A 26859-nucleotide genomic window follows, 5' to 3' on the forward strand; every position below is an offset into this window, starting at 1 on the left:
ATTTTATTGGGAGGATAGAGGATTTACAACATTGTATTAGTGTCATGTTTACAGCAGAGTGCACCAGTTATGCATATACATGGAACCATTCTCCCCCCCCCCATACATTATTACAGAACATTGAGTAACCCTCCCTGCATTACACAGTAGGTCCCTGTTAGTTATCTATTTTACATATAGTAGTGTGTGTATGTTAAGCCCACCCTCCCAATTTATCCCTCCCCCCAACCAGTGCCACTTTGGCAATCCTAAATTTAATTTCAAAACCTTTGACTTTGTTTCTGTTTTATAAATAAGTTCTTTTGTATCATTTGTATTATATTCACACATAAGTAATATCATGTAGTATTTGCCATTCTCTATCTCGCTCACTTCACTTAATATGACATTCTCTAGGTACATTCATGTTGCTGCAAATGGCATTATTTCATCTATTTATGGCTAAGTAATATTCCACTGCATATATATACCACATCTCCTTTATCTAATCCTCTGTCGATAAAGGATTGTGGGCAGGATAAAGGATTGTTATTTCCATGTCTTGGCTATTGTGAACAGAGCTGCTATAAACATAGGAGTTCATGCATCTTTTCAAATTATACTTTTCTCCAGATAGATACCCAGGAATGGGGTTGCTGGATCTCATGGTAGTTCTATTTTTAGTTTTTTAAGGAACCTCCTACTCTTCTCCATTGTGTTTGTACAAATTTTCTTTCTCACCAATAGTATGGGAGGGTTCCCTTTTCTCCACACCCTCTCCAGAGTTTTTGATGATGACCATTCTGACTGGTGTGAGGTGATACCTCATTGTAGTTTTGATTTGCATTTCTCTAATTAATGCATTCATCTAATTATTGATGTTGAGCATCTTTTCATGTGCTTTTTGGAAGAGTGACAAAATGTTCATTGCCTACATTGGTACATCTAAACATGCAGAATAGGTGAGGGTAGCTGGGAGGAAACTCCTGGAGCACTCTTTCCAGAAATGCTGATCCCTACCTAATGGGCTGGATGGCACAAAGGATAATATCTTACAGGAAAACACACATAAACAATTCTGAGCTAGACTTCACGTGTGAAGGAGTTTAGGAACATCTTAACCAATTGATTTTACCAACATTTTCTTTGTGCTTGTTTGCAAAAATGACATATGGTAAAAAAGAAATCTTTGTCCAAATGAAGCTACAAGAGCACTTTAAGTGCAAAATCATGCTTACAGATGAAAAGAAAGCACTGGTAACAAAAAAGAAATCTTTGTCCAAATGAAACTACCAGAGCACTTTAAGTGCAAAATCATGCTTACAAATGAAAAGAAAGCATTGTGGCATAGTTTACTTCTTAGTGGTTGTAATCATTTCCACAAGAAAGTACCATAGACTGGGTAGCTTCACACAACACAAAGGTATTCTCTTCTGGCCAGAAGTTCAGACTTTAGATCAAGGTGTTGGCAGGGCTGGGCTCCCTCTGAAATCTCTAACCTTGGATGTCTCCTTGCCTCTCCTAGCTTCCTGTAGCCCCATGGGTTCCCTGGCTTATAGTAGCCTGACTCCAGCCTCTTCTTCTTCCCTCTGCAGGTGGCGTCACTGTGTGTGTGTGTGTCTGTCTGTCTGTCTATCTCTTCCCGCAGCATTTTCCGAGTGTATCTCTCTAGCCTCTTCTTATGAGAACACTAGCCATTCTGGATTAGGGCTCACTCTACGCCAGTACACCCTCATCTTAACTAATCACGTCTGCACATATCCTGTTCCCAAAGAGGGTCACATTCTGAGGTACTGAGGGTTGGGATGTCAACATATCTTTTAGGGTGACACAGCCAACCCATAACAGTGGTAAATAAGGTAATTTTTAGTAATACGGAAGTAATAGTGTGATACAATCAATGACATCATAGATTTATAAATCAGTACTCTCAGCAACCTATCAACTTTGTGCTTTCTATGTTTATTTTTTGTTTGTTTTTTGTTGTTGTTGTTTTGCCACTCCTACAGTAGGTGGAAGTTCCCAGGCCAGGGTCTGAGCCAGCATGACTGCAGTGACCCAGCGCCACTGCAGTGACAATGCTGGATCCTTAACCCACTCTGCCACAAGGGAACTCCCTATTTTTTTTCTGATTCTCACTTCAAGCCCATAAGTTCTGTACGCCGTGTGGAGGGAGGATTCCTACATTGTCTCCCTTTCTCCTGGCTCCTCCCTTGCCCAGCACAGTCCACACTAATTAGCAGCTGTTTAATTATCAGTCCAGCAGGGAAGTGATCCCAGCCCTGATCCTCAGAGAGTTACATGCACAATTAAGCGGTCCCAGATATTGGAAGTTTGATGATGTCCCGTGCCTTAGTGAGAGGCTATGTGCTTTAGTGGAAAGTTCGTGGCATTAGAATTGATCAATCTGGGTGACTGCCATGTTTTCAATTTTTGGACAATGGTCTCTGAACCTTCATTTCCCCAACTATAACCATACCCACTCATGGTTCTGTTAAGAAGATTAAATGTACTGAAAGTAACTTGTTAACATAACCTATAAAATAATACACCAGTGTGAAGGAACAGTATCTTCCTATCCTAAATACTGTCTGTAACTAGCACCTTGTAGATGAACAAAAATGTTTGTTGACTGAAAAATTCTTCGTTGAAGAGAGACACTAGAAGACGGAAGGCAGTGGATGAAGCTGTTCATGTAAAATTTGTGTTTTGCACATGTGAAATTAAGGTTGAAAAATTGAACCTGAATTGCAGACTATCCATCTGTTCATTTTTAATAAAACAGTACCCAGTCATGAAGACACCTGCTTTCTTCTATTTTTTTATTTGTGTAACTGTTTAAGTCAATGGCTCAACTTGGGGGCACATTCAAACACTAAATACCAAAGCTAGCTACATTTTTTTTCGAGAAGGCAAGACGCTATGGTTAAGTCGTATGCATGTCACTGGTACTACATCTAAGTGGTAATGAAAGGAATCATCTGTGAAAGTTTACAACTCAGAGGAGGAAGAAGAGCGAATTAAAGTGGCCTTTCAGTTATAACGTGAGGGAGTATTACAGATGCTAGGAAATGCTTTTCTGACATTAAGAGCTTCATCACACATAGAATTGGAACACTGAAATCTTCCCCAGAGGTCTTTAAAAATAGTTTATAACCTCATCTCTCTGCTCATGGCAATTTCATGTATAAGAGAAAATAGTCAAAATGACCAGTAAGTGTGAACTCTTTGGGTAAATTATGTCACATTCTTCTAGGGAATATTTAGGTAGCTATTTAAATTAAACTGTAAGAGCTATGCAGCCACATGGTTGGATACTTAATGAAGAGAGAATGCACAATTTTACCTAAAGTATTGTTACTGTTATGTAAAAATTAGGTTTAAATGCAAAGTAGTAATGGTCAAGAACCCCCCCCACACACACACACACACAGTGAAAGGAACTGATGGCAGCATATAGTATCATTATGAAGGGAAAGCACTGTTCTCCAGTTTTGTGTGTGGTAACAAGTAAAAACATATGTTTGAAAGGTGTTCATCTCTCTTGGAACTGTAACTGTGATTTTTTTTTTTTTTTTGTCTTTTTAGGGCTGCACTTGTGACATATGGAGGTTCCCAGGAAAGGGATCGAATGAGAGCTGTAGCTGCCAGCCTACACCACAGCTACAGCAATGCGAGATTCAAGCCACATCTGTGACCTACACCACAGCTCACGGCAATGCTGGATCCTTAACCCACTGAGCGAGACCAGGGATTGAAACCGTGTTCTCATCAGATTCGTTTCCGCTGAGCCATGAGGGGAACTCCTGTAACTATGATTTTCATGGAGGACATGATTCAGAAAGCCCTCTGCAGTCTGAGGATTCCTGATGTCTAAGAACAGAAGATGCAAGGAATTCCCATCATGGCTCAGTGGTAAAGAATCTGACTGGTATCCATGAGGACGCAGGTTTGATCCCTGGCCTCCATCAGTGAGTTAAGGATACAATGTTGCCGTTAGCTGCAGTGTAGGTTGCAGATGTGGCTCCGATCTGGCATTGCTCTGACTGTGGCATAGGCCAGAGGCTACAGCTCCAATTTGACCCTTAGCCTGGGAACTTCCATATGCAGGTGCAGCCCTTAAAAATAAAAAAATAAATAAAATAAACCCAGAAGATGCAAAATTGCTGACCCCTGAGTTACATTTTGGTGCCTCTGAGCTACCAAGAGGATGCTGCCAAGGAACACAGCTTTCCAAAGTGTCAATGGTCTCCATTCAAAGCTAATTTATGGAATTAAAAAGTAATTTCATGGAAACGAACTTAAGCAGTCTTTTCATTAGAATGCACGTGATCTAATTGAGTTTGGAGTGATGTAATTGCCATTCCTTCACTGTTACTGGAAAAGATGGAATCTGACCTGAGTCTTCCTGTCCTGATCCTGCTGGGAAATGACCTATGGAAGAGTTTTCCAACCAGGGCTCAATGTCGTGGAAGCTCCAATCTGGCAAGGCTCCCATCAGCAAGCAAAGCAGATAAGGACTTGGCTGCGGGACCAACATAAAAAAAAATGCAAACTCAGGGTGGGAGGACAGGAGCTCCCACTGTGGCACAATGGGATTGGCAGCATCTTGGGATGCACTGGGATGCAGTTCAATCCCCAGCCCAGCACAATGCATTAGAAATCTGGATCGCAGCACCTGTGGCTTAGTTCGAGACTGCAGCTCTGCTCTGATCCCTGGCCCAAGAGCTCCATGTGCCTCAGGGCAGCCAAAAATGAAGGGGGAAAAAAATAAAAAGGTTGGGAGGACCAACTCTGTCTCCTTCTTTCCCAAGAGGGTTGAATACTTGCTTCCATAGTAAAAGGAAGTTTTGAGAGGGGCATGTCTGTGGCTCCTGACAGGTTGAGGATAGAGGGAATGGGCTCACTTTCCCCTCTGTCTCTCTCGAGTTCTTGTGGCTGGACTCATAAGAAAATGGATGTGAGACATATTAACAGGAGAAAGAGAAAAAAATTTCAATTCATGCACATGGAGTTTTCATAGAAACAGGAACTAAGGAGTGGCCATGGCCAAGGCAGGCAGCTTTTATACTTTTTAGGCAAAGAAACAATAAATTTAGGAAGAATTGACAGGACAAGAAATTTGGGTTTGAAGTGCCCAATAAGTGAAGAACCTAAATAGAATTGGGGCTTGAGGTAGTAAATGAAAGAGGTAAGAAAATAAATTTTAAAAAAAGTTTAGACATCAACTTATGGACATCTCCAAACCCTAAAATATGTTTTCCCCTAGCCAGAATCATAAATACATCTTCAATAGGTCTTTCCACTGTTTTGAAGGTTGACTTTTTTTTTTTCCTGGAGGGTGAAATATGTGATAATACCAGTGACTCAGGAAAAAAAAAAAGTAACAGAGTTCCTTTCGTGGCTCAGCAGTTAAGGACCCACCACTGTCTCTGTGAGGAGGTGGGTTTGATTCCTGGCCTCATTCAGTGGGTTAAGGATGTGTCATTGCCTCAAGTTGAAGCATAGGCTGCAGATACAGCTGGGATCTAGTGTTTTTGTGGCTACGGCATAGGCCAGCAGCTGAAGCTCCAATTTGATCCATAGCTGGGAACTGGGAACTTCCATATGCCCCAGGTACAGCCATAAAAAGAAAATTTAAAAAGTAAAAAGGTTTGTTTATAAAGGCTCCCTGGCTTCAAAATACATAGTTAAGTATACGGTCACTGGATAACACAGTGGTAGTGGTTTTATGTTCGTATGTGTGTGTAAGTCTGACCCTCTCCTTTACGAGGGTCAGACTTACATCACAGTTTCTTGCATTTTCTCTCCTAATAAAATCCTTGCATATTTCATCTCCTCTTGGCATCTGCGTCTCAGAAGATATATCTTTACATTACAATACACACACATACATGGATGTATAGTTATACATGAAGCATAATTTATGTCCATTGGATGGACACCAGTTGTGTCCGGATTTATGCCATTATTAAAAAATTCATCTATCCCATTTTTCCAGAGCTTTGCTATGGACTTGCTGGCTCACCAGACAGGTTTTACTTTGCTGTTTGTATTTATTTTTTGGCTGATTCCCAAACTTGATATGCAGGGCTGTCAACAAAAGTGGATGCTGAGAAGCCCTGCAGAAAAAAATAGTTGATGCCAGTTCCACTGTCTTCCTTTCTGAATCCACATATATTTCCTTAATAGAAGTGTTTTGTTGTTTTATTTCACTTCATGCCCCTACCATCTCACCTCCCTTGGGAATACTTTTCACCATCAAGTTCTTATGTTAAGGAAACTGACTTTGAACCATCCCTCAAGGCCTCTTTGTTCAGTGTGAGCAGAAGTAAATGATCTTGGAAAATAATCACAAAATATGAATGTGCATGAGCTGAACTTGGCTTCTGCTGAGGGGAAAAATCACTATATAAATGCAATTTGAATTTTGAATTTGTGGAAATAAATCCAGAAAAGGGGTGTTCAGTTGATCTGCGGATAACTTACCAGTATTGTCATTCCAGGTAAAGAGAGCTTTGCAACAGGAAGGGTTCGATCGGAAAAAGCGAGGGTATAGAGACATCAATGAAATCGACATCAACATGAATGACCCTCTTTTTACGAAGCAGTGGTATCTGGTAAGTGTCTCGGTATTATTTTTAATGTTTCTTATCTTGGGACTTCAGATAAAAGATGCATTTCTATTTCCTTATTATTCTGTGGGATGTCGGCCAGCACCTGACTCAGGGGACCTTTTGGTCCCCTCTGCTGGGTATTGATTTTCTATCACCATCCATGCATCTTGTTCTCTCATTGGCTTTCTGTCTAGAACTGCTAAATAGCCATGACCTCCTAGGGTCAAAGCAACTCCCAAGAGCTGATGAGATTCTCAGGCCAGTGTCTGAATGAAGACCTGCGAAAACATGTAAAAGTCAAGTCTAACTTCTGGGAGGATCGATCCAGGGGGCTCTCCACAGGCAGAGGAATGGAAGGACATGATGAAACCATAGGCATAAGAGGAAGAATCAGGTGACTTCACAAGGCACAAAGCAAGAGAGCTCAAAGACTAAAGTCTCTGAGCATCTAACAGTGCTTCCTAAATAATTGATTCCATGGAGCTTAATTGATGCAGGATTCAAGGCACGGAAACCCAGTCTGTCTGATGAAACTAATATCTTCTGACTCACCAACAGTCCTCATGACCCACTTGAGGGGCTTGGGTTATGTTTGAAAGGGGCTCAGTGCCTCCAAATCAACCCAAACTGCAGGGCACATTGAAGGAAAAGGAGTGACTAATTAGTAAATGTGAGTGAAACTTAATTTAAGATCAAAAGGTGATGAGTGAGAGAGAGGGAGAATGAAATTACAGCCCTGTGGACTGCTATATTGTAGGAATGAATCCCTCTCGGGGCTTCAGAGCTTGACTATGCTTTATGCTTTTGGACATGGAATTCTACAAATTCAATCTGGCTACCAAAACGAGTTTATGGTGTGCCAACCTCTGCTGCACAGCAAAGTGACTCAATCATACATATATATACATTCTTTTTTAGTATTCTTTTCCATCCTGGTCTATCTCAGGAGATTGGATATAGTCCCCTGTGCTATAGAGTAGGACCTCATTGTTTATCCATTCTAAATGTAATACTAACATCTACTAACCCCAAACTTCCAGTCCATCCCACTCCCTCTCTCCTCCCCCTTGGCAACCACAAGTCTGTTCTCTATGTCCGACAGCAGTCATTTTTATAAAGAGCACTAATGACAGTCACACAATGTTTTAGCAAAAACCATAATAGCCAGCTCATCACTATGGCATCTACCAGTACAATCTCTGACTTCACTATTTTTTATAATTTATCTTTGAGAAAATCTGCAGAGAACAAAAGTGCGTAAAAAGAGGGTAATGAGTATATTTGTATGGAATTTTTCTTTTTTTTCCCTTTCTTTCCTTTTTGATTTTTTTAAGGGGAAGTATTTTTTATTTTGTGCATTAGAACATGCACTAAAGTTAAGCCAGCTATCTTTAATTCAGTTCAACAAGTATTTTTAAGCAAGGCTTGGTGCGATGGTGCTGACATTACAAAGATAAATAGGACATGCTTCCTTTTGCAAAGGATATTGTTAGTGAGGAAATCACATTCAAATAAGAATAATCCGAGACAATATGCACTAAATTCTAAAAAGAGGCACAAGGTAAATAAAGAACCTCAGGCATGAGCATTTAATTCTAAATTGGGAGGGTGGTTCTTGCAATGTTGCCTCTAAGGAGTTTAAAGATAATGATCTAATTATAAGAGATATGGAGATTGAAACTGTGTGTGCATTTTTCTGTAAAACAGAAAACATTGCTTGTGTATACCAAAAAAATGGAGGGAGGAGTTCCCACTGTGGCTCAGCAGGTTAAGAACCCAACATAGTGTCCTGAAGATGCAGGTTCAGTCCCTGGCCTCGATCAGTGGTTAAGGATCCCATGTTGCCACATGCTTCAACCTAGATCAAAAATGCAGCTTACATCTGGTGTTGCTGCGACTGTGGCACAGGCAGCAGCTGCAGCTCTGATTCAACCCCTAGCCTGGGAACTTCCATATGCATCAGATGCCACTGTAAATTAAAAAAAAAAAAAAAATTTTAAAGAACGAAGAAGAAGAAAATGAAAAAAAAATGGAGGGAGAAGACTAGAAGAGATGGATGGGGAAACAACCAAAACACTGTTTCATATAAGATGTGGCCTTGAGCTGATCCTGGAATAGTGGGTGGCTGCAGAGTATGTCAAGCAAACATTTGCACAGGTGCTTTATCACCTACACCAAACTAATAAGATTCTCTGCTTTGGAATTCCTGAACCAGATCAATACTGGACAAGCTGATGGTACCCCTGGCCTTGACTTGAATGTGGCAGAAGCCTGGGAGCTGGGATACACTGGGAAAGGTGTTACCATTGGAATTATGGACGATGGTGAGTATTTCAAAGCCTTCACATCATCTGGAAGCAAGTGCATCTTTGCACACCTTTGGAACATACGAGATTCATTGTTCTGGTGAAGCTAATCTGAGGCAAAATGGCCAGATGCTGGTCATCATCCATGCCATGGCAACATCTTCACCTTCCTCCTGATCAGTGGTCCTCAAGTTTGAGAATGCCCTTCACAAATATTTGTTGAATTAATTAGTTTTTAAAAATTAAATGAACAAATGAAAGTCAACCACTGCTGAACTGAAATTTCTTATTGGGCCGCTGCTTATACCTTAAAACATCTTCTAAACCAGTTTCTATTCACCATCAATTTCTCTAGATCCATACCATCCAATATAGTGGTCACTAGCCATTATGCAGCTATTTACATTTAAGTTTTAATTAGTTAAAGCTAAATACAGTTAAAAATCCAATTTCTTGATCATATTAGCTTCATTTCAAGGTCTCAATAACCACATGGGACAAGCTGCAATTCAACTCGACTCCATTTCTATAATCAAGGAAATTTCCATTAGACCAAGTGGCTCTAGATTCCTGAAAAAAACCTTTTTGTAACAGGATTGTGATCTGGAGTTTTTTTTTTTCCTCTGCTCAGTGTTTTTTTATTTTATTTTTATTAAAGAATAGTTGATTTACAATGTTGTGCCAATTTCTGCAGAACAGCATAGTGACCCAGTCATACGTATACATATATATTCTTTTTATCATACTATCTTCCATCATTCTATCCCATGGAGTTGGATACAGTTCCCTGTGCTGTACAGTCGGACCCATTGCTCATCCACTCTAAATGTAATAGTTTCCTTCTACTAACCCCAAACTCCCCATCCATCCCACTCCATCACCCTCCCCCTTGGCAACCACAAGTCTGTTCTCTATGCCTGTGAGTCTGTTTCTGTTTTGTAGATAGGTTCATTGATGCCATATTTTAGATTCCACAAGGAGAATTTTGACTTTATTACTACTTTCAGAATAAGCCCTTGTAAAGCAGATTGAGCCTGTTTTATCATACATGCCCCTATAATATGTTATTCTATCCTATGAGACTGCCCAATGGATTTAGCCAAGCTTCCTTTTTTATAGTTTGCAATATGAGAACCAATGGGTTTGATGAATGCTGTTTTACTAACTGTGTGCCCTTGGCTCTGCCAATGTTCTGGAGCATCTCTGCCCTGCAGTCATCTTGCAGGGCTGTACTCCTGCCCTTTTTCAGACATCTGGGTCCTCCTAAAAGGCCCACTGGGCAATATTGGTCCAATTACATATAGAATTTATATGGAGATGAAACAAGGGAACCTTTCCCTTCTCAAAATCCTCAAAGAACACCGTGTTCTCTAAAGCAAGCCTTTGAAGCAGCATTGATAGAAAACAAGGAGAGCCAGCTTGCTGCAAATCTGACACTTTGTCGGGGCTCATTACATAGCAACATAAAAACAATACACAATGTCTTCTGAGGGTGAAATGTTTTGAAGTGGATGTAAAAGCTTTCTCTAGTGGCCGAGGGCTTTCTCAAGAAGAAAGGAGCTCTCACAAGGCAGGGGGCGGGGGCGGATCAAGAGAGCTTACCTGTTTCTTCCTAATGCTTTGGTTTAGAAACCACAGTGGTTGAGGCCTGCTCACCCAGGAAAAAGATGCATGTAGGTTTGGGAGAAACCTGCCTAGGATCAACTGTAATCACTATTTCATCATACAGCATATGGGGGAATCAGAGAAGCATCCTAAGTGGCACTACAGTGGCCTCAGGCAGGCACATCACTTTCACAAAACCTCCCACAGTGCCCTGTGATGTCCATTTCAGGCTCCTGTAACAGCGGCCCCTTGACTGACTACTCATCGTCCCTCCAAAGAGAAGCAACGAGAGGATGACGCCTGCCTCTGTTCCACATTTCCTGGCCTGAATAGCAAAGCCCTTTAGAAAGCCTCAGAAGAATTTCCTATTTGATGTGATCTCTTCTGCAGATTTAGTACCCTTTGGGATCCAAAAAAAAAATCCAACTCTCTGCCCCTCAAATATAACTCCTCACTTCTCTGTTGTTTTGGGCCATCTACCACTGCAGAACAAACCACCCCAAAATTGAGTAGCTTAGAACAACCACCGTGTTGCCATCTCTCACAATTCCGTGGGTTGACCAAGCGCTGCTGGACGGTTCTGCTATTGGCCTCTCTGAGGTCTCTCCTGTCGTTGGGGTCAGAAAGCAGCTGAGGCCAGTGTCAACTGGAGTCTTGACCGGTGCTAAAATGGCTCAGGCTCCCTCCTTTTCTGTGTGGTCCTAGGGTATCTCCTCTCTGAGAAGTCTCCCCAGCAAGGTAGCTGGATTTCTTATAGACAGCTCAGGGATCCCAAGGGACAAGAAGCAGAAGCTGCCGGTCTTCTTAAAGGTGAGACCTGGAATGGAAAACACTGCTTTGCCACTTCCATTAGATAAATGGTCTCAGAGCCAGAGTCCAGAGGAGAAGAACTAGATCCTGCCTCCTGGTGCAGAGAGGGATAAAGGAGGCATGGGTAGAAGTTCCCATTGTGGCTCAGTGGTAATGAACCCAACTGGTATCCATGAAGATGCAGGTTCAACCCCTGGCCTCGCTCAGTGGGTTAAGGATTCGGCATTGCCCTGAGCTGTGGTGTAGGTCACAGAGGCAGCTCAGACCCCATATTGCTGTGGCTGTGGTGTAGGCCAGCACCTGCAGCTACAAGTCAATGCCTAGCCTGGGAACATCCATATATGCTCAGCCCTAAAAAGACCAAAAAAAAAGTATGCATGGCTACCTTGAAATTGGCACATGTTTATTCAGTAGGATAACTGAAGAAAAGAAGCACCACAAAACTGTTTTCCAAATCCACTGTTGAACAGCAAGATGAGCACATTGGGGATGAGAACAGCCTCCTACATGAGAGCAAGCCCAGATGCACAGCCTCTCACCATGTGATAGGGTATCACTGGTTGCCCAACTCAAAACTCAGTCATCATGCCCCCAGCCGTATCCAATGACTTGCTAGATGCTCACTGCTTTTCATTTAGATGCATTCCAATCTGATCCAGCCCAACACACCTCTAGGAAAGAACCTCCATGGTTAGCTGTTGCTCAAAGGCAGAAAGAATTTCTTAAGGGTCGACTCTGACATTCCAGGCATGGCGATGTCAGCAAGGACCTGGCTTAATGAGGACAATTCCTCCCTTTCGTTGTGATAGAATTGTTTGATGTTGGGAACTTGACCTGGAAAATAGGATGTGGCCATAACAAGATAGAGGGACAGAAGTTACCCAGCCCCCAGCAGCCACTGGCTATCGAGGTCAAAGACAGTCAGAGAGGACTTGGTCAAGGGCTTTAGCTGATATCAGCTGGGCTGAGGAAGTAAGATTGAAGGCCAGTGAGGCAGGGCCATAGAGAGCTTTCAAGCTGAAGCAGCGATGAAAACAGGCATTTCTTGTGTACTATGTCCTAGGCACTGCTTAACATTTTGGAAACAAAGTCACACTTATTCTCTAAGAACTAATGTGTTCTCATTATCCACCTTTTTCAGACGGAGAGATTAAGGTTTAGGGAGGTAAGAAAGTACCCAAACTAGGTTAGTAGATGCAAACTATTGCATTTGGAGTGAATAAGCAATGATGTCCTACTGTACAGCATAGGGAACTATACCCAATCCATTGTGATGGAACATGATGGAGGATAATATGAGAAAAAGAATGCTTATATATGTATAACTGGGTCACATTGCTGTACAGCGGAAATTGACAGAACATTGTAAATCAACTTTAACAAAAAAAATTAATAAAATAAAATAAATTTGTTAAAAAAGAAAGTAGCCAAACTAATCTTCACCACCGTCTTCAGTGCTTGAAACCCACTGCTTGACCTGCCTCCCTGGTGGGACCGTGTGAATGGGGGCCTCATCCTTATAAGCAGAGGTTCAAGCTTCAGGACTAGACAGTCACCCACAGTCTTCCAGAAGATTTAGAACTCTTCCCCACTTAGAAAAGCAGAGTTTTCTCTCCTACAATGGGCTCTGCAAGACCTTAGAAGATCCAACAGGTATCTGTTCCAGTTATTAGTACTGTGCAACAAATGATTCCAACACTTAGCAGCTTAAACTAAGCTGCTCACTTATTTTGCTCATAATTTTGTGGGATCAGAATTCGGGAAGTCTGGGCAGTTCTTTGAGGTCTCTCTTGCAGTAGAGGTCAAGTTTTGGTTGGGCGCAGGGCATCTGATGGCTTGAGTGGGCTGGACATCCAGGATGGATCAGTGGTTGATATTGGCTCCTGGAGCTCAGCTGAGGCTGTAAGAGTGCCTACGGGTCGATGGGCTTCTTACAGGGCAGCTGGCATCCAAAGGGAACAGGGGGAAGATGCCTGGCCTTTCCTCACCTAGACGTGGCAGTCCTACAGTGCCATTCCATCACGACCTTTTGGTAGAAGCAGCCCTGGCCCACTCAGTTGAAAAAGGCAAGAATAGACCAATGGGAGGCTCACATTGTCACACTGTAGAAGACCATATGGATTGGGAGATATGAGACCATCTTTGTAAAATACAATCCATCCACTGAGGCTGCTCTTCATCAACATATAAATCAGTGGGGGCTAGCTTTCCTGGGACAGTGGAAGGAACTGGGCTTAGGATCAGGGTCCTGAGATGTTATCATTGCATTATCAACATTGTAACTAGGAATAGGTACATAGAGCCCCTTGCTTATTCCCTGAGGTCACCAGAACTCCCAGCAATTCTTGAGAATTTGCACTATTGCCGATTAGACTTTCAAACTACTAAAAGGATTCCAATGGTTTATGAACAAAAATACACCCAAGTATTTGTCATCTGAGTCCTGTATTGCATTGTGATTGGCTGGTGATCAGTCAGTGACCCCTGTGGACTGGGAGCCTTAGGTGGTTGTACAGCTCAGGTTTTGGGTCTAAATGTCTGTATTTTTCCAGGACCTATGTAGCACCTGGCATTCATTGCTGAAAGTATACCAGTGGGTGAAAATAAGAATGAATACATTAATAATACAAGAATTGAAAACTAAATAAGCTGATAAAGAAAATACATCAATACATTCTGCCTCAGCAGATAATAAAATATAAAAAAATAAAAATACTATTTAATTACCAGGTTATTATTTTCATGCTTTAGTTCATTATTATTTTTTCCGAATCATGTCCAGGATCTTTATCAGTAAATAATTTTTCTTCCCTAGACCAAAGTCTGTGTCTGTTCTAACTTAACATTCAATCTTCCCTTAACCTAATTAAAGATCCATTGTTTTAATTAGGCTAAATTTATTTGGAGGTTTGTTTGTTTGCTTTTTAGGGCCACACCCATTGCATATGGAAATTTCCAGGCTGGGGATCAAATTGGAGCTGCCACTGCCACTGTCACTGCCACTGCCAGCCCACACCACAGCCACAGCAACGAGGGATCCAAGCCGTGTCTGTGACCTACAACACAGCTCACAGCAATGCTGGATCTCCAAACCACTGAGTGAGGCCAGGGATCAAACCTGCACCCTCATGGATACTAGTTGAATTCATTTCCACTGTGCCACAACAGGAACTCCCAATTTTGTTCTATTTTTTAATTTTTTATTAAAGTACAGTTGATTTACAATGTTGTGCCTAAATTAATTTTGTTTTAATTCTAATTTCCTTCTCAGTTTATCTCTTCAATATTTTCTCATCACAGAGACTACTATGTCTTGAAAGTAGTCTAAATAACTTACATCATCAGAACATGAAGTCATGTTTTAAAAATTGACTCCCTGTTAGGAAAAAAAAAATGCTTTCTGTGTGTGCGTGTGTTTTCTTTTAAACTTATCTGTATGTTACAAAATGTTTTGCCTAACAATAAGTTCACAAAATTAACCAATTTCAACAAAAATATACAACAATTTAGTTTCAACACAACATTCTAAAACCAATTTGATTTCTTATTATAGTTGATTTACAGTGTTGTGTCAACTTCTGCTGTATAGCATAGTGACCCTGTCATACATATATATACATTCTTTTTTCCACAATATCTTTCATCATGTTCTATCCCAAGAGACTGGATATAGTTCCCTGTGCTGTACAGTAAAACTTCATTGCTTATCCATTTTAAATAGTTTGGATCTACCAACCTCAAACTCCCCTTCCATCCTGCTTCCTTCTGCAGCCCCCTTGGCAACCACAAGTCTGTTCTCTATGTCTGTGAGTCTGTTTCTCTTTTGTAGATACGTTCGTCTCTACCATATTTTAGATTCCACATATAAGCAATAGCATATGGTATTTGCCCTTCTCTTTCTGACTTACTTCACTTAGTATGAGAATCGCTGGTTGCATCCATGTTGCTGCAAATGGCATTATTTTGTTCTTTTTTATGCCTGAGTGGTATTCCATTGCATGTGTGTACTGAATCTTCTTAATCCATTCATCTGCAGATGGACATTTAAGTTGTTCTGGACAAAACTTTCATTCAAAAAGACACATGCACCCCTATGTTCATTGCAGCACTATTCACAATAGCCAAGTTGATTTTTCAAATGTCCCTGCTCTTCCGCATTATCCACATAACTGATAATGTGGTAAATGATGGTACTAATGATGACGATAAGAAAAATAATTTATTAAATGTTTACTCTAAGCTAAACACTTTTAGTGAATGGGCTCTAACCTCGAAAATTGCTTTGCAAGGTAGATAATATTCCCATTTCAAAGATGAGGAAGCTGATGTTCAAAGAGATTATGTCACTTGACCAAAGCCACACAAATATTACAGTGTCTGAGGCTGGAATAGAACTGGATCTGTTGGTCTTGCAGCCCATCCTTGTCCACAACTCCACCCTACAGCCTGCATTGGCCATCTCTGAACCAGGGTCCAGAACAAGGGCCTCCAACCTTAAAAAAAAATATTAGCCTTTAAATCTCCTGAGCCTTGTCCTTCTGCAGTTTTGGGGGGGAGGGTGGAGGAGGAGGAGGAGGAAGATGTGGGTGAGAGAGGTTCCTGACTATACTCTCCCAAGCTATAGAAATCAACATGATGGTAGTAATTGCTTCAGATGTCAAAATACCAGCATAGCAGTGACTCTTGGTCCAGAAATTACTTGTGTCACCAGAAAAAAAAAAAAAAAAAGGAAACTTCTTTTTAGCAATACACTTTCTGATACAAGTCCTTTTTCACAGGACAAAGCTGTAATGTGGCCTGGCCTTAGTGTGCATGCAATGAAGATGATAGCTATGAAAGGGACTTAATGATGCTTCTGGCTTTTAGATATTGCAACTCAGTATAACAGTGGTTATTCATGCCATTTCAATAAGCAGACCACACCATTCTCACCTGTACCAGGTTGAGAAGAGAGCAAGCACAGGGATGCCAAGCACCTTGCCTGAAGTATAGCTGGGAATAAAATTCAAGCCCTTGGCTCTGTAATCTACACCATTATGCTAGGTAGTACAGGAGCTCAGCCAGTTTCTCAGAGGGCCAGATGCTCTGATGTCACCACTGCAATGTTACAGTTCTGCACACCTGGGTGAGAGCTTGGCAACTTGCAGACTTCCTGCTGTGGTGTAACAAGATCGGCCACATGTTGGGAGCACTGATACACAGGTTCCATCCTTTGCCTGGCACAGTGTGTTAAGGATGCAGCTTCAGCATAGGTCACAATTGTGACTCAGATTTGATCCCTGGCCTGAGAATTCCATACACCACAGGATGGCCAAAAAAAGAGGGAAAAAAAGAAATTTGCAACTTGCCCTTTGAAGCGTCATGTGCTTTCTGAGGTCCACGAGTTGATGGAACCCAGAAGGGCTTGTGGACCATAATTCTATTATTGCAACAACTCTTGGACAACAAGACAGGCCACATCCAGGAGAAAGCACAAAACTCCTGCTGGAAGACCCCTGGTCTCCCTGGAAAGCCATCTGCAGGGACCAGAATCAACTCCCACTGGGCACACCTTTTGGGAAAAACCTCACCCTTTGCCTAACGGCTTTTCTCACCGAGCTGTGCTCCTCTTGTTATTTTCATGCCAAGTAACACTCTTCTAATCCATTGCATTCTGGGCTCTGTTAAATAATCATTGCTTTTCCTCCCCAGGGCCAGTTTCATTTCAGAAGAAATGCCAGTTGATGCTTTGGAAATGTCAGGATTTCCACAATCTTTTAGATAACTGCTGTGATGAGCCATCCCATCTTGGGGCCACTAAGCTGGCATTTATGTCAGATGTGTTATCCTGGGATCCCAAGCCCTAATGGGCCTCACTCCTCGGACACATCGGGTGGCTACTGGCTCTCCACATGGGGGGCGGCGGGGGGGCGGGGCGAGCAGGGAACAGCACCCTCACCTGGGGATGGAAATGCTAGGCTGGGATCCAACGCTCACTCCCTTTACAGCTCCTGGTGCCAGCCCATGAGGAGGGCGCCTTCTCAACCAGCTTTCCTGAAGACGCAGTGGCAGGTATTAACCTTTCGGTCCTGTGCTATTGTCTTTTCTCAGGAATCGACTATCTCCACCCGGACCTGGCCTCGAACTACGTAAGTGCAAGCTGCCCTGTGCACGGAAATGCATGGGTCTTAAGTGTTCTGATGCTCCGTGTAATAGGAACACACACACACGTACACACTATGTGCTTGCATGCACATAGGCCACGCGCACAGGCACACGGGCACTCTCATGCACCCCAGACGGCCCATCTTGCTGAAGCCACAACTCAGGCCAAAGACAGATGACGTGGGGCCTGGCAGCTGGCAGAGGTGAGTGGCTTGGAGAGGAGAAAAGAAGGAAAATTGAGTCTGAAAGAATAAAGGGCTGAGAAAAAAAAGGTACAGGGAGAGGAAGAGAGAGCCTTGGCAAGGCTTAAAATCCACTCCAGCTGAGGATATTGAATGGAGGGTGGAAATGAGCCCTTTGGGTTCTTGCTGGACAAAACTTACAGCCAAAAGCCAAAAAGGGCAACCATTCACATGGCAACCATTGCTTTATGAAAGCAAGCACATCATCTTTTTTTAATCGCTCTCGTGCTTATGAGCACTCAACACAGGTTTTCCCCCCCAAACTCTGAGTATAGCATTGGCAAGCATTCCTTGACAAATAAGAAATAGTGACATGGAATCTCAGTTAGCACTGTTGGACTGGAACCATGCGCTCTTACTTTTGACCCAGCAAGTCACCTGCTGATTTCCTGATAAAATCTACAAACATCAGCAATTGCTTTATTTTAAGAGGAAGAAGTATACTCTTCAAGCATTGGTGTAGTAACTTAAAATTGCCCAAACTATTACTAAAGTATATTTCTCCTGTCACTTCCAGATCTAAGGATTTTTTTAAATGTTATTTTAGTTGCTAAAAAGATTTATATTGAGGAGAATATGGACTTAGAGGGAAAATGATTAACAAGTAGACGTGTTTGGGAATCAACATTCTGAGTCATTCTTCCTAAAAGGTGTTAGGGTCCACATTGCAGAAAGAGAAGGAAAGTTTTCCATGTGTTTAGTGGACTGGACATCAAGAAACAAAGCACCAGTGTGGTAGGTTTCTTTTTACTGCTTGGGTCTTATAAGCCTAGAAGTGCGTACACTCGGGTAAGCGTCTTTTTTAACTTAGAAAAAAAAAAAAGTTAAATGAATCATTTGTTCAGTCCAGCCAATAGCTAATATGTGCCTCCAGAGAGAAATGACAGAAATTAATCCAAAGCTCTATTCCTTGAGATGAAAATCCACTGCAGTGTATAAAGCAGTAAAGGACCACCTAAGAGTTGTAGATTCTGCCTCGCCAACCGTCTGCCGCATCTAAGGACACAGCTCTCTGCTTCTCTGTGTGAGCTCCCTCCCCCACTGCGGGCACACCTGGCCACCTGGCTGCTCCTTTTTTTCCTTAGATGGACCGCCCCATACAGGGCCTTGTCTGCCTCCTTCAAAGCCCTGACTTTCCATCTGCCCCCAACTACAGGACCCTGGAGAGTTCGCCAAAGGAAAAGTTGGAAAAGACATGTGCTGCATTTTCTCTAAGTTTCTGATACCCAGAGGCACTTCCTTAGGGAGCAAGAGGGGATAATAGCCTGCAGGGTGAGAGGCTGGCCTCAGAGCTGCCCCTATGCATGAGGCATTGGTGTTTTCCTTCGCAGCTGAGCTGTGGCTGCATAAGCTTCCCCCCATCTCCAGGACCAGCACCTCTCAGAAAAGCCAAATAGGCTTTTGTCCAAATAGGTTCCTCTAGCTTTCACAAACCTGTTTTCCCCTCTTGCAGACCACAGGGCTTCAAGATGGGGTGGCTGCCAGTTGGTCAGTGCTGGAAAACAGACAGCACAGCCACTCTCCTGTGAAGACAACTTACATGGAGACTGACCTGGGCATCCCTGCCCAGCCCAAGTGTTTCCATGACACTTGTTCACAACACCAGTCACCAGATTTAAAAGAGACAGTAATTCAGGTGGGGGAAAAAATCCTCTGGGACCCTGATGACCTGCAGGTTCAATGCCAGTCGATAACATGATTCATCTGCTAACACCTGCCCCCAACAATCTGACAATGGAAAAGGAAGGATGCACACTGACAAGTGCCCAGGTCCCCTCAAAGCTGCAATATCCGAATGTTCCTGACGGCACTGTGGATTCTTTGAATGGGGTACTCTTCTTTTTTTCCTTTTTTTCTTTCCCTGTTTCTTTCCAAAAAACATTTTTCTAATTAAAAAACCATACATGTCCTCTATAGAAAATGTGGAAAAACATAAAAACAGATTCCAAACTAGCTACATCACCACTCTTAATATTCTGACATTTTGGATTTCATTTCTATGTGTACATTTTTAATAAAATTGAGCTCTTATTCCATATACAGTACACCCTCCCACGTGATATGTCTTAGACATTTTATATCATTAAATAATCTTCAAAACATGATGATAAGGGCTACATAGTATTGCCTCATACTGTAACTAATTTGAACTTTCCAATCCCCAATTGTTGGACAATGAGGTTACTTCCAGTGGGCATCTCACTCTTAGGGGGAGACTGGCAGACAGTGACAAAAGTGGTAGAGGGACTCCAAATGCAACTTGCTAAAGAGGGCAGAAACAACTGGAAAAAAACACAACTTAAGAACTACATTACGTATATTTACAAATATTTCAAGCTCTCCAAGGTGGATGAGGGATTCAACTTGTTCAGTAATTTTAACTAAGAAAATTCCCATCAATGCGTGACAACTTAGGAGAAAGGTTTTAGCTCAGTTAAAGGAAGAACTGTCTAATGGATTAAAGTGTAAATTAGAAGAACTGGCTTGCCCAGGAAGTAATAAGTTCTTAGCTGAAAATTTTTATGAGGAGAGTTGGTAGCCATTTGGCAGGGGTATTACAGTGATGACTTAAACCAGATGACATGTAAGAATTGAACAGGGAGTTCCCGTCGTGGCTCAGTGGTTAACGAACCTGACTAGAACTGATGAGGATACGGTTCGATCTCTGGCCTCGTTCAGTGGGTTAAGGATCCAGCGGTGCCATGAGCTATGGTGTAGGTCGCAGACGTGCCTCAGATGCTGTGGCTGTGGTGTAGGCCAGCGGCTACAGCTCCTCTTTGACCCCTAGCCTGGGAACCTCCATATACCATGGGTGTGGCCCTAAAAAGATTAAAAAAAAAAAGAATTGAATAGAAAATGCGAATTCTGGACAACATGGCACATTTTGACAAATTTCCACCCGGAGGACGGTCCAAGTCGTCAGTCAGCATTTATTAAAACTCTTGGTCTTAGAATAGATTTACAAGGAGATCCTGTTGAATAGCATTGAGAACTATGTCTAGATACTCATGTTGCAACAGAAGAAAGGGTGGGGGAAAAACTGTAATTGTAATGTATACATGTAAGGATAACCTGACCCCCTTGCTGTACAGTGGGGAAAAAAAAAAAAAAAAAACTCTTGAAACCTTACAAAGAAATTAGATCTATGAGCTGCTACTGTACACATAGGGAACTATGTCCAATCCTTGGAGTAGAACATGAGGGAAGATAGTATGAGAAAAAGAATATATATATGTGTGTGTGACTGGGTCATTTTGCTGTACAGCGGGAATTGACACAATACCATAAAGCAACTATACTCTAATAAAATAAATAATTAAATAACCCCCAAAAAAAGAAATTATGTCTAATTATACATAGCTTTGAACATGTTCCGTGTCTTCAGTATGGGCGAGAAAACCAAATACCCATATATCTCATCCTTAATTCCTCAGCAGAGAACCTGAACCAGCTAGTTCTCACCAGTCACGGTATCTCCCTCACTCTGTGTAGAGTGGAGAATGACAACTTTGAAGCTACTAACCAAATTAATCTTCTTTATTTTTAATTAAAAATTTCACACTATAATTAACAGAATGAAGATGGCAAGTAGTGTAGACTCGCCCAGGAGAGCAATGAAATTAGTGGACGGTGAGAAGCTAGAAAATTGTTTGAGCAAAGGATTAACAGGCAGCTTCACACTTTGTTAGGTGACTTAATGGCTTGGATATGATGAGCTTGCCCAGTGCCCTTCCAGTGAAGTGTACTTTGAGGAGGTCCGTGTGTGGGTTCCCCAGAAGCAGGCCCCGAGACAAGGGCTTGAGGACAAGTGGTGCTGGGGAAGAGGGGAGGTGATCTTAGGAAGCAAGGTTAGAGGAAGAGAGAATGAGATGGGGAAGGAAAGGCAGCCACTAAGGGATGGGTTTCAAACAAGCTGCCATGGTGAGCAGCTGGACCTAATCCCACTGGGGCAGCTGGGAGATGGTGTCAAAGGTGGGCACTAGAGTTATCCAACCCAGGATGGTATACCCGGGGAAGCTGGGGTATGTGTACAGGAGCTCCCATCAGTCGCTGGTTGAGAACAGATCCCGGGGATGTTAATGTCCCAGCATCTCCTACCTTCCCCCGTCTCAAGAAAAGCCCTCAGAAAAGCAAACAGAAGTGGGTACTGCAAATCAATATATAAATATAAGTCATTAGTGTTAATTTAATTCAACCAATCTACCTTGAGTGTTCAGAGCAAAGGATAATAATGGCCACTTTGGGAGTTCCCGTCATGGCTCAGCGGAAACGAATCTGACTAGAAACCATGAGGCTGCAGGTTCGATCCCTGGCCTCGCTCAGTGGGTTAAGGATCCGGCATTGCCGTGAGCTGTGGTGTAGGTCTCGGACACAGATCGGATCTGGCATTGCTGCGGCTCTGACGTAGGCCAGTGGCTACAGCTCTGATTAGACCCCTAGCCTGGGAACCTCCATATGCCATGGATGTGGCCCTAAAAAGACAAAAGACAAAAAAAAATAAAAAATAAAAAATAATGGCCACTTTTATTATTACTCTACTGTTCTGTTATTGAATTTAATTGGAGGAATCCAGTCTGACGTCAAATAAATAAATAAATAAATAAATAAATCCTCCTTTCTTCATCTCAATAGTAATAATCTAAAATGAGTCTTGGCCAAGACACTATTACAGACCAAGTTGAAATCAGAGTTCCTTTACCCCGTCCTCGGTGGGCAGATGGATATATGATCCAATTCAATCAGATCACTGTGCACTTGGCCCGCTCTGGGCAAGCCTCGGAGGAAGAGAGAGAAACCAGAGGAGCCTGAGGTCCTAAGGACACAGGTGTGGACACAACTTACTGGTGAGGGGTAGGCAGGCGGAGGTTGCTGTCTGTGCTGTGTGGCCCCAGTGCAGCAAAGATCACGGGCCTGCATTCACAGTACTGGTCCAAGCCTGAGATCCTTCCAGGGTTGCAGAAGAGAGGGAGGCTTCTGTTCAAGGACCTGCAAGTGTGACTAGGGTGGCAGCTTTCAGAGCGTGAGGGCGGATGGAACAGAGCAACTACTTTGCTGCAGAAGTCTGCTCTGCCGAAACTGAGGAAGTAAAGAGAGGGCTTGTGGTTCTGTAAAGTCCAGGGAGAACCTTTTTTACTGTGGTCCAGGTTTTCTCAGAGGCCGAACTGAGACAAAGATTTGAAGGCACGTAGTTCATCTGAGAGGAGACCCCAAAAGGGCCAGCTGGCAATCCTGGCCTACCTGCCACACATGCAGGATAGGGTCATGGGAGAGAGGCCGTCTTCAGGCAGAGTGGCAGTGCTGACAGCTAGAAATTGGCCAGCTCGTTCAAAAGCCCCGACAGCATAGACAATACCTGAGTGCGACTCCCAGCTCCCTGGCAACATTAGACTAACCTATCAAACCTCTTTGAACATTTTTTTGTTTTGTTTTGTTTTTTGTTTTTTGAAGCTGCACTTGCAGCATATGGAAGTACCCAGGCTAGGGTCCAATCAGACCTGCAGGTGCTGGCCTATACTATAGCCGCAGCAAGACCGGATCTGAGCCACAGCCACAGCAATGCCAGATCCAAGCCATGTCTGTGACATACACCACAGTTCATGGCAACACCGGATCCTTAACCCACTGAGAAAGGCCAAGGATCAAACCCACATCCTCACGGATACTATTTGGGTTCATGACACCAGGAACTCCCTAAACATCTTTGAAATTTAACCTCCTCGTTCATGAACCAGGACAAAAGAATATCAGGTGTGTTGTGAGGTATCATTGAGACTCTGTGTGTATAACGCCTGGCAAATAATAGATGCTCAGTAAACATCCATTTCCTTCTCAAAAGAGTTGAGATTACAACTGGGCACAGAGGCAGCCTGCCCAGACGGGGAAGCAGGCACATGCTTCCAGAAAGCAGTACAGTTGTCTTGGCCACTCCCAGCAAGCTCAGTGTTATCAGAAGAGAAAAAAAAAGGCAACTCCAGACTAAGTGTAAGATTGTGAGGCTAGGAAAAGCAGAGGGCAAAAGTGGAAGTTACCAAAGTCAAGCCCCAAGATATATTTGGGTGGAAAACAAGATTGTTTAGAGAAAGGTCATTCAAGCAAACGGAAGAAACAGGGAGAGAGAAGACCCATTGCTCACAACCAGGGATGGAAGAAGTAGGTCCTGAGAGAGAATTCCTGAACCACTCTGCTCAGTCACAGATCTTTGAACTAAAAGGATATTCATGGGGGAGTTCCCTCTGTAGCTTAGCAGTAATGAACTCTTGACTAATATACATGAGGATGCAGGTTCAATCCCTGGTCTCACTTTGTGGGTTGTATTGCTGTGAGCTGTGGTATATGTTGCAGATGTGGCTCGGATCTGGCATTGCTGTGGCTGTGATGTGGGCCAGCAGCTGCACTCCCATTCAACCCCTAGCCTGGGAACTTCCATATGGTGCAGGTGTGGCCCTAAAAAGCAAATAAACTAAAGTAAAATAAAATAATTTTTTAAATAAAAAATTTAAAAATAAAAGGATATCCATGGAAAGTTCCCTCATGGTGCAGTGGATTAAGGATCTGGTGTTGCCCCAGCTGTGGTAAAGGCTACAATTACAGCGCAGATTCACTCTCTGGGCAGGTGACAGATTGTAAGATAACAGTTTTTCCAAATTAGGAAATGAGCTTTTCTCCAGGCCAGAGAAATGACCCCCTCCTGATGCTTAAGACATAGGTTGGGACCCAGGCTTCTGCCCTGAGGTGGGGAGATTGACCGTTTCTCACTCTCGGGCCTCCACCTCTCATCCTGGAAACTGGGTCACCCTTCAAGCAGCTCCAAGAACCTGTGCTGAGAAACTGAAGTCTTCTTCAGTGCTCTTCCTGAAGTTTTTCCTCAAATTCTTGGACACAGCCAAGTGTGGAAGATTGCATGGACGCCAAACCCTCATTCTTCTCTAGACCTCAGCTTCTGTCCTGGGGCTCTGTAGACCCTCCCTCTAAAGGGTGACTTGTGTTTCCCACCCTCTTGACTATGGACTGTGCCTAGACACTCTTTTAAAGGAATAGAATAACACAGAAGTGTCAGCATGCCAGGTCAGAAGCTTTAAGAGCCTTGTGGGTTCCCGTGTAACCTCCTAGGCTTCTACCATCACAGGTAGAAAAGCAAGCCTGGGCCAGCCCACTGGACCCAGGAGGAGGCTGCGGGGTTGTGGAGAAGCGCTGCCCAGCTGCCAAAGCTAGAAGCATGGCCACCCAAGAGGACACAGAATTGCAGTAAGAAGCTGGGCTGCCTAGGCAAGCACCCTTCCCCAAATCAGCTAAACCCCAGCCAACCCCCCGAAGCAAACAAGTATAGCCAAGATCCACAGAGCCCAGCCTAGGTCATCTCACTCCCAGCCAAACTGCAGACTCAGAAGTGATATAAATGCTTATTGTTATACATTGCTGACATATGATCATCTTTATGTAGCAACTATTACTGTTACCCATGTCAGATCCTCTTCTGGGTCCTCTCACAGTAACTGATGCCCTTCCCAGCCTAAGGATAATGTAAATTCAGACCCACTGAAACAAAATCTCCGGGAATGGGCCTCATAATTTATGCATATTTATTTTAAAACATTCCCAGATACTGGCAATTAACTTTGTCATTCATTTTAGAATTTTTCTCACCTGTTCATTCGAACACTCATTTATTCATTCAATAATCCTATTCCCTAAAATGTATGACTTTATCACAACTCAATCACAAGCTCTTTGTAAGGAAGGGCGTACCTTGTAAATTTTGTCTCCCTCTTCACATTTAGCGCAGTGCTAAGCAGGCATTTAATACGTATTTGTTCAACTGTTTTGCATAGCAATAAATCATTCATACTTTTGCAAATGAAATCAGGAGCTAAATCACATGATGGGTCTCCATCAGTGAGGGTGGGAAAGTCTAGCCCACAGAACCCTCCCACCACCCCTCAAGTGGATGCCACCACTCCATCTCCTAGCGCGTGTCACTGGTGAGGGGTAGAGATAGTGTGATTCTCAGTGTGGAAAATCCATCTACCGATAACCAAGAGCTTTTTCTTTGCTGTGATATCTAAAATTCCTCAGGTTGATGGAAATGCAATGAGGTTCTCAGATGGGAAAAAAATGAATTATGCTCTTTGGCTCAGTTCTAAATTTGAAACATTATTTATACTCCAGGGTTGTTATTTTACCAACAGAAGTTCTTGGAAGAGAAAAAAGCTCACCCCTTAGGACCTGCACTTTCCCATTCTTTTGATGGGTTGCTGAATGGTGACTGGCTTTGAAGAGGGGCCTTTGGAATGCTCTGAAGGGCTGTCAGTACTGTGCCTGAAGCAAGTGTCTTTGAGCTCAGTGGCCCTGTGCACACTGGGGTTCCACATGGCAGGTGGCTGCCATGATGAAAGGATGGCTGCCAGAGATGGACCCAGGCGTCAGCCCTGAATGACTCAGATGCTATGAGGCATTGATTGCATGCATTGCTCCAGGCTTTTAGGCTGATTAATATTTAAATAAGCACATTAATATTGCATATGAATTGAAGCTTAAACAACCTTTGCGTCTTACTGAGAGGAAGAGCTGGCTTTTTTTGATGTACTCATTAATGCTGACCAGATCACAGTGAGCACTGGATCACCAGGAGGCCAGACTAAATACTGGGGATAAGAAAAAAAATTTTCAATCATTTGGACAGACCATCAGTTAAATGACTATGACCTGACTCAACCCATGTACTAGAGGAATCTGTCCATTCTTACTGGAATGTACTTTGACATAGAAATAGAAGAAAATAGACCCTTAATTAACTAAAATGAAGCTACTTTTTTGGACCTAGACTTACAATTACAGATAAAAGCAAAGGGGAAAAATCTGTTTAACTGATTTTTCTGCGTTGTTCAGTTTTTATTCTATTGAACCTAGTCCACAGTTAAGAGAAGTGTATTCAGTTTCTACCATGTGTAAGATACTCCTCTAGGGGCCTGGATTATAAAATCCAGGGTAGGAGTTCCCATTCTGGCTTAGTGGAAACAAATTCGACTGGTATCCATGAGGATTTGGGTTTGATCCCTGGCCTTGCTCAGTGGGTCGGGGATCTGGCATTGCCATGAGCTGTGGTGTAGTTCGCAGATTCAGCTCAGATCCTGAGTTGCTGTAGATGTAGCATAGACC

General features: G+C 42.8%; 1 protein-coding gene across 1 annotated transcript in view; it reads left to right on the plus strand.

Moving 5' to 3' along the window:
• The window catches only part of PCSK2 (proprotein convertase subtilisin/kexin type 2), a 239267-nt gene that overhangs the window by 120983 nt on the left and 91425 nt on the right, over positions 1-26859 (plus strand). The window contains 3 exon segments of the mRNA NM_001004044.1: positions 6486-6599; positions 8812-8920; positions 17408-17445. Coding sequence (NP_001004044.1) covers positions 6486-6599; positions 8812-8920; positions 17408-17445 — 261 coding nt within the window.

The sequence above is a fragment of the Sus scrofa genome, chromosome 17, assembly GCF_000003025.6.
Source record: "Sus scrofa isolate TJ Tabasco breed Duroc chromosome 17, Sscrofa11.1, whole genome shotgun sequence".
Lineage (NCBI taxonomy): Eukaryota > Metazoa > Chordata > Mammalia > Artiodactyla > Suidae > Sus > Sus scrofa.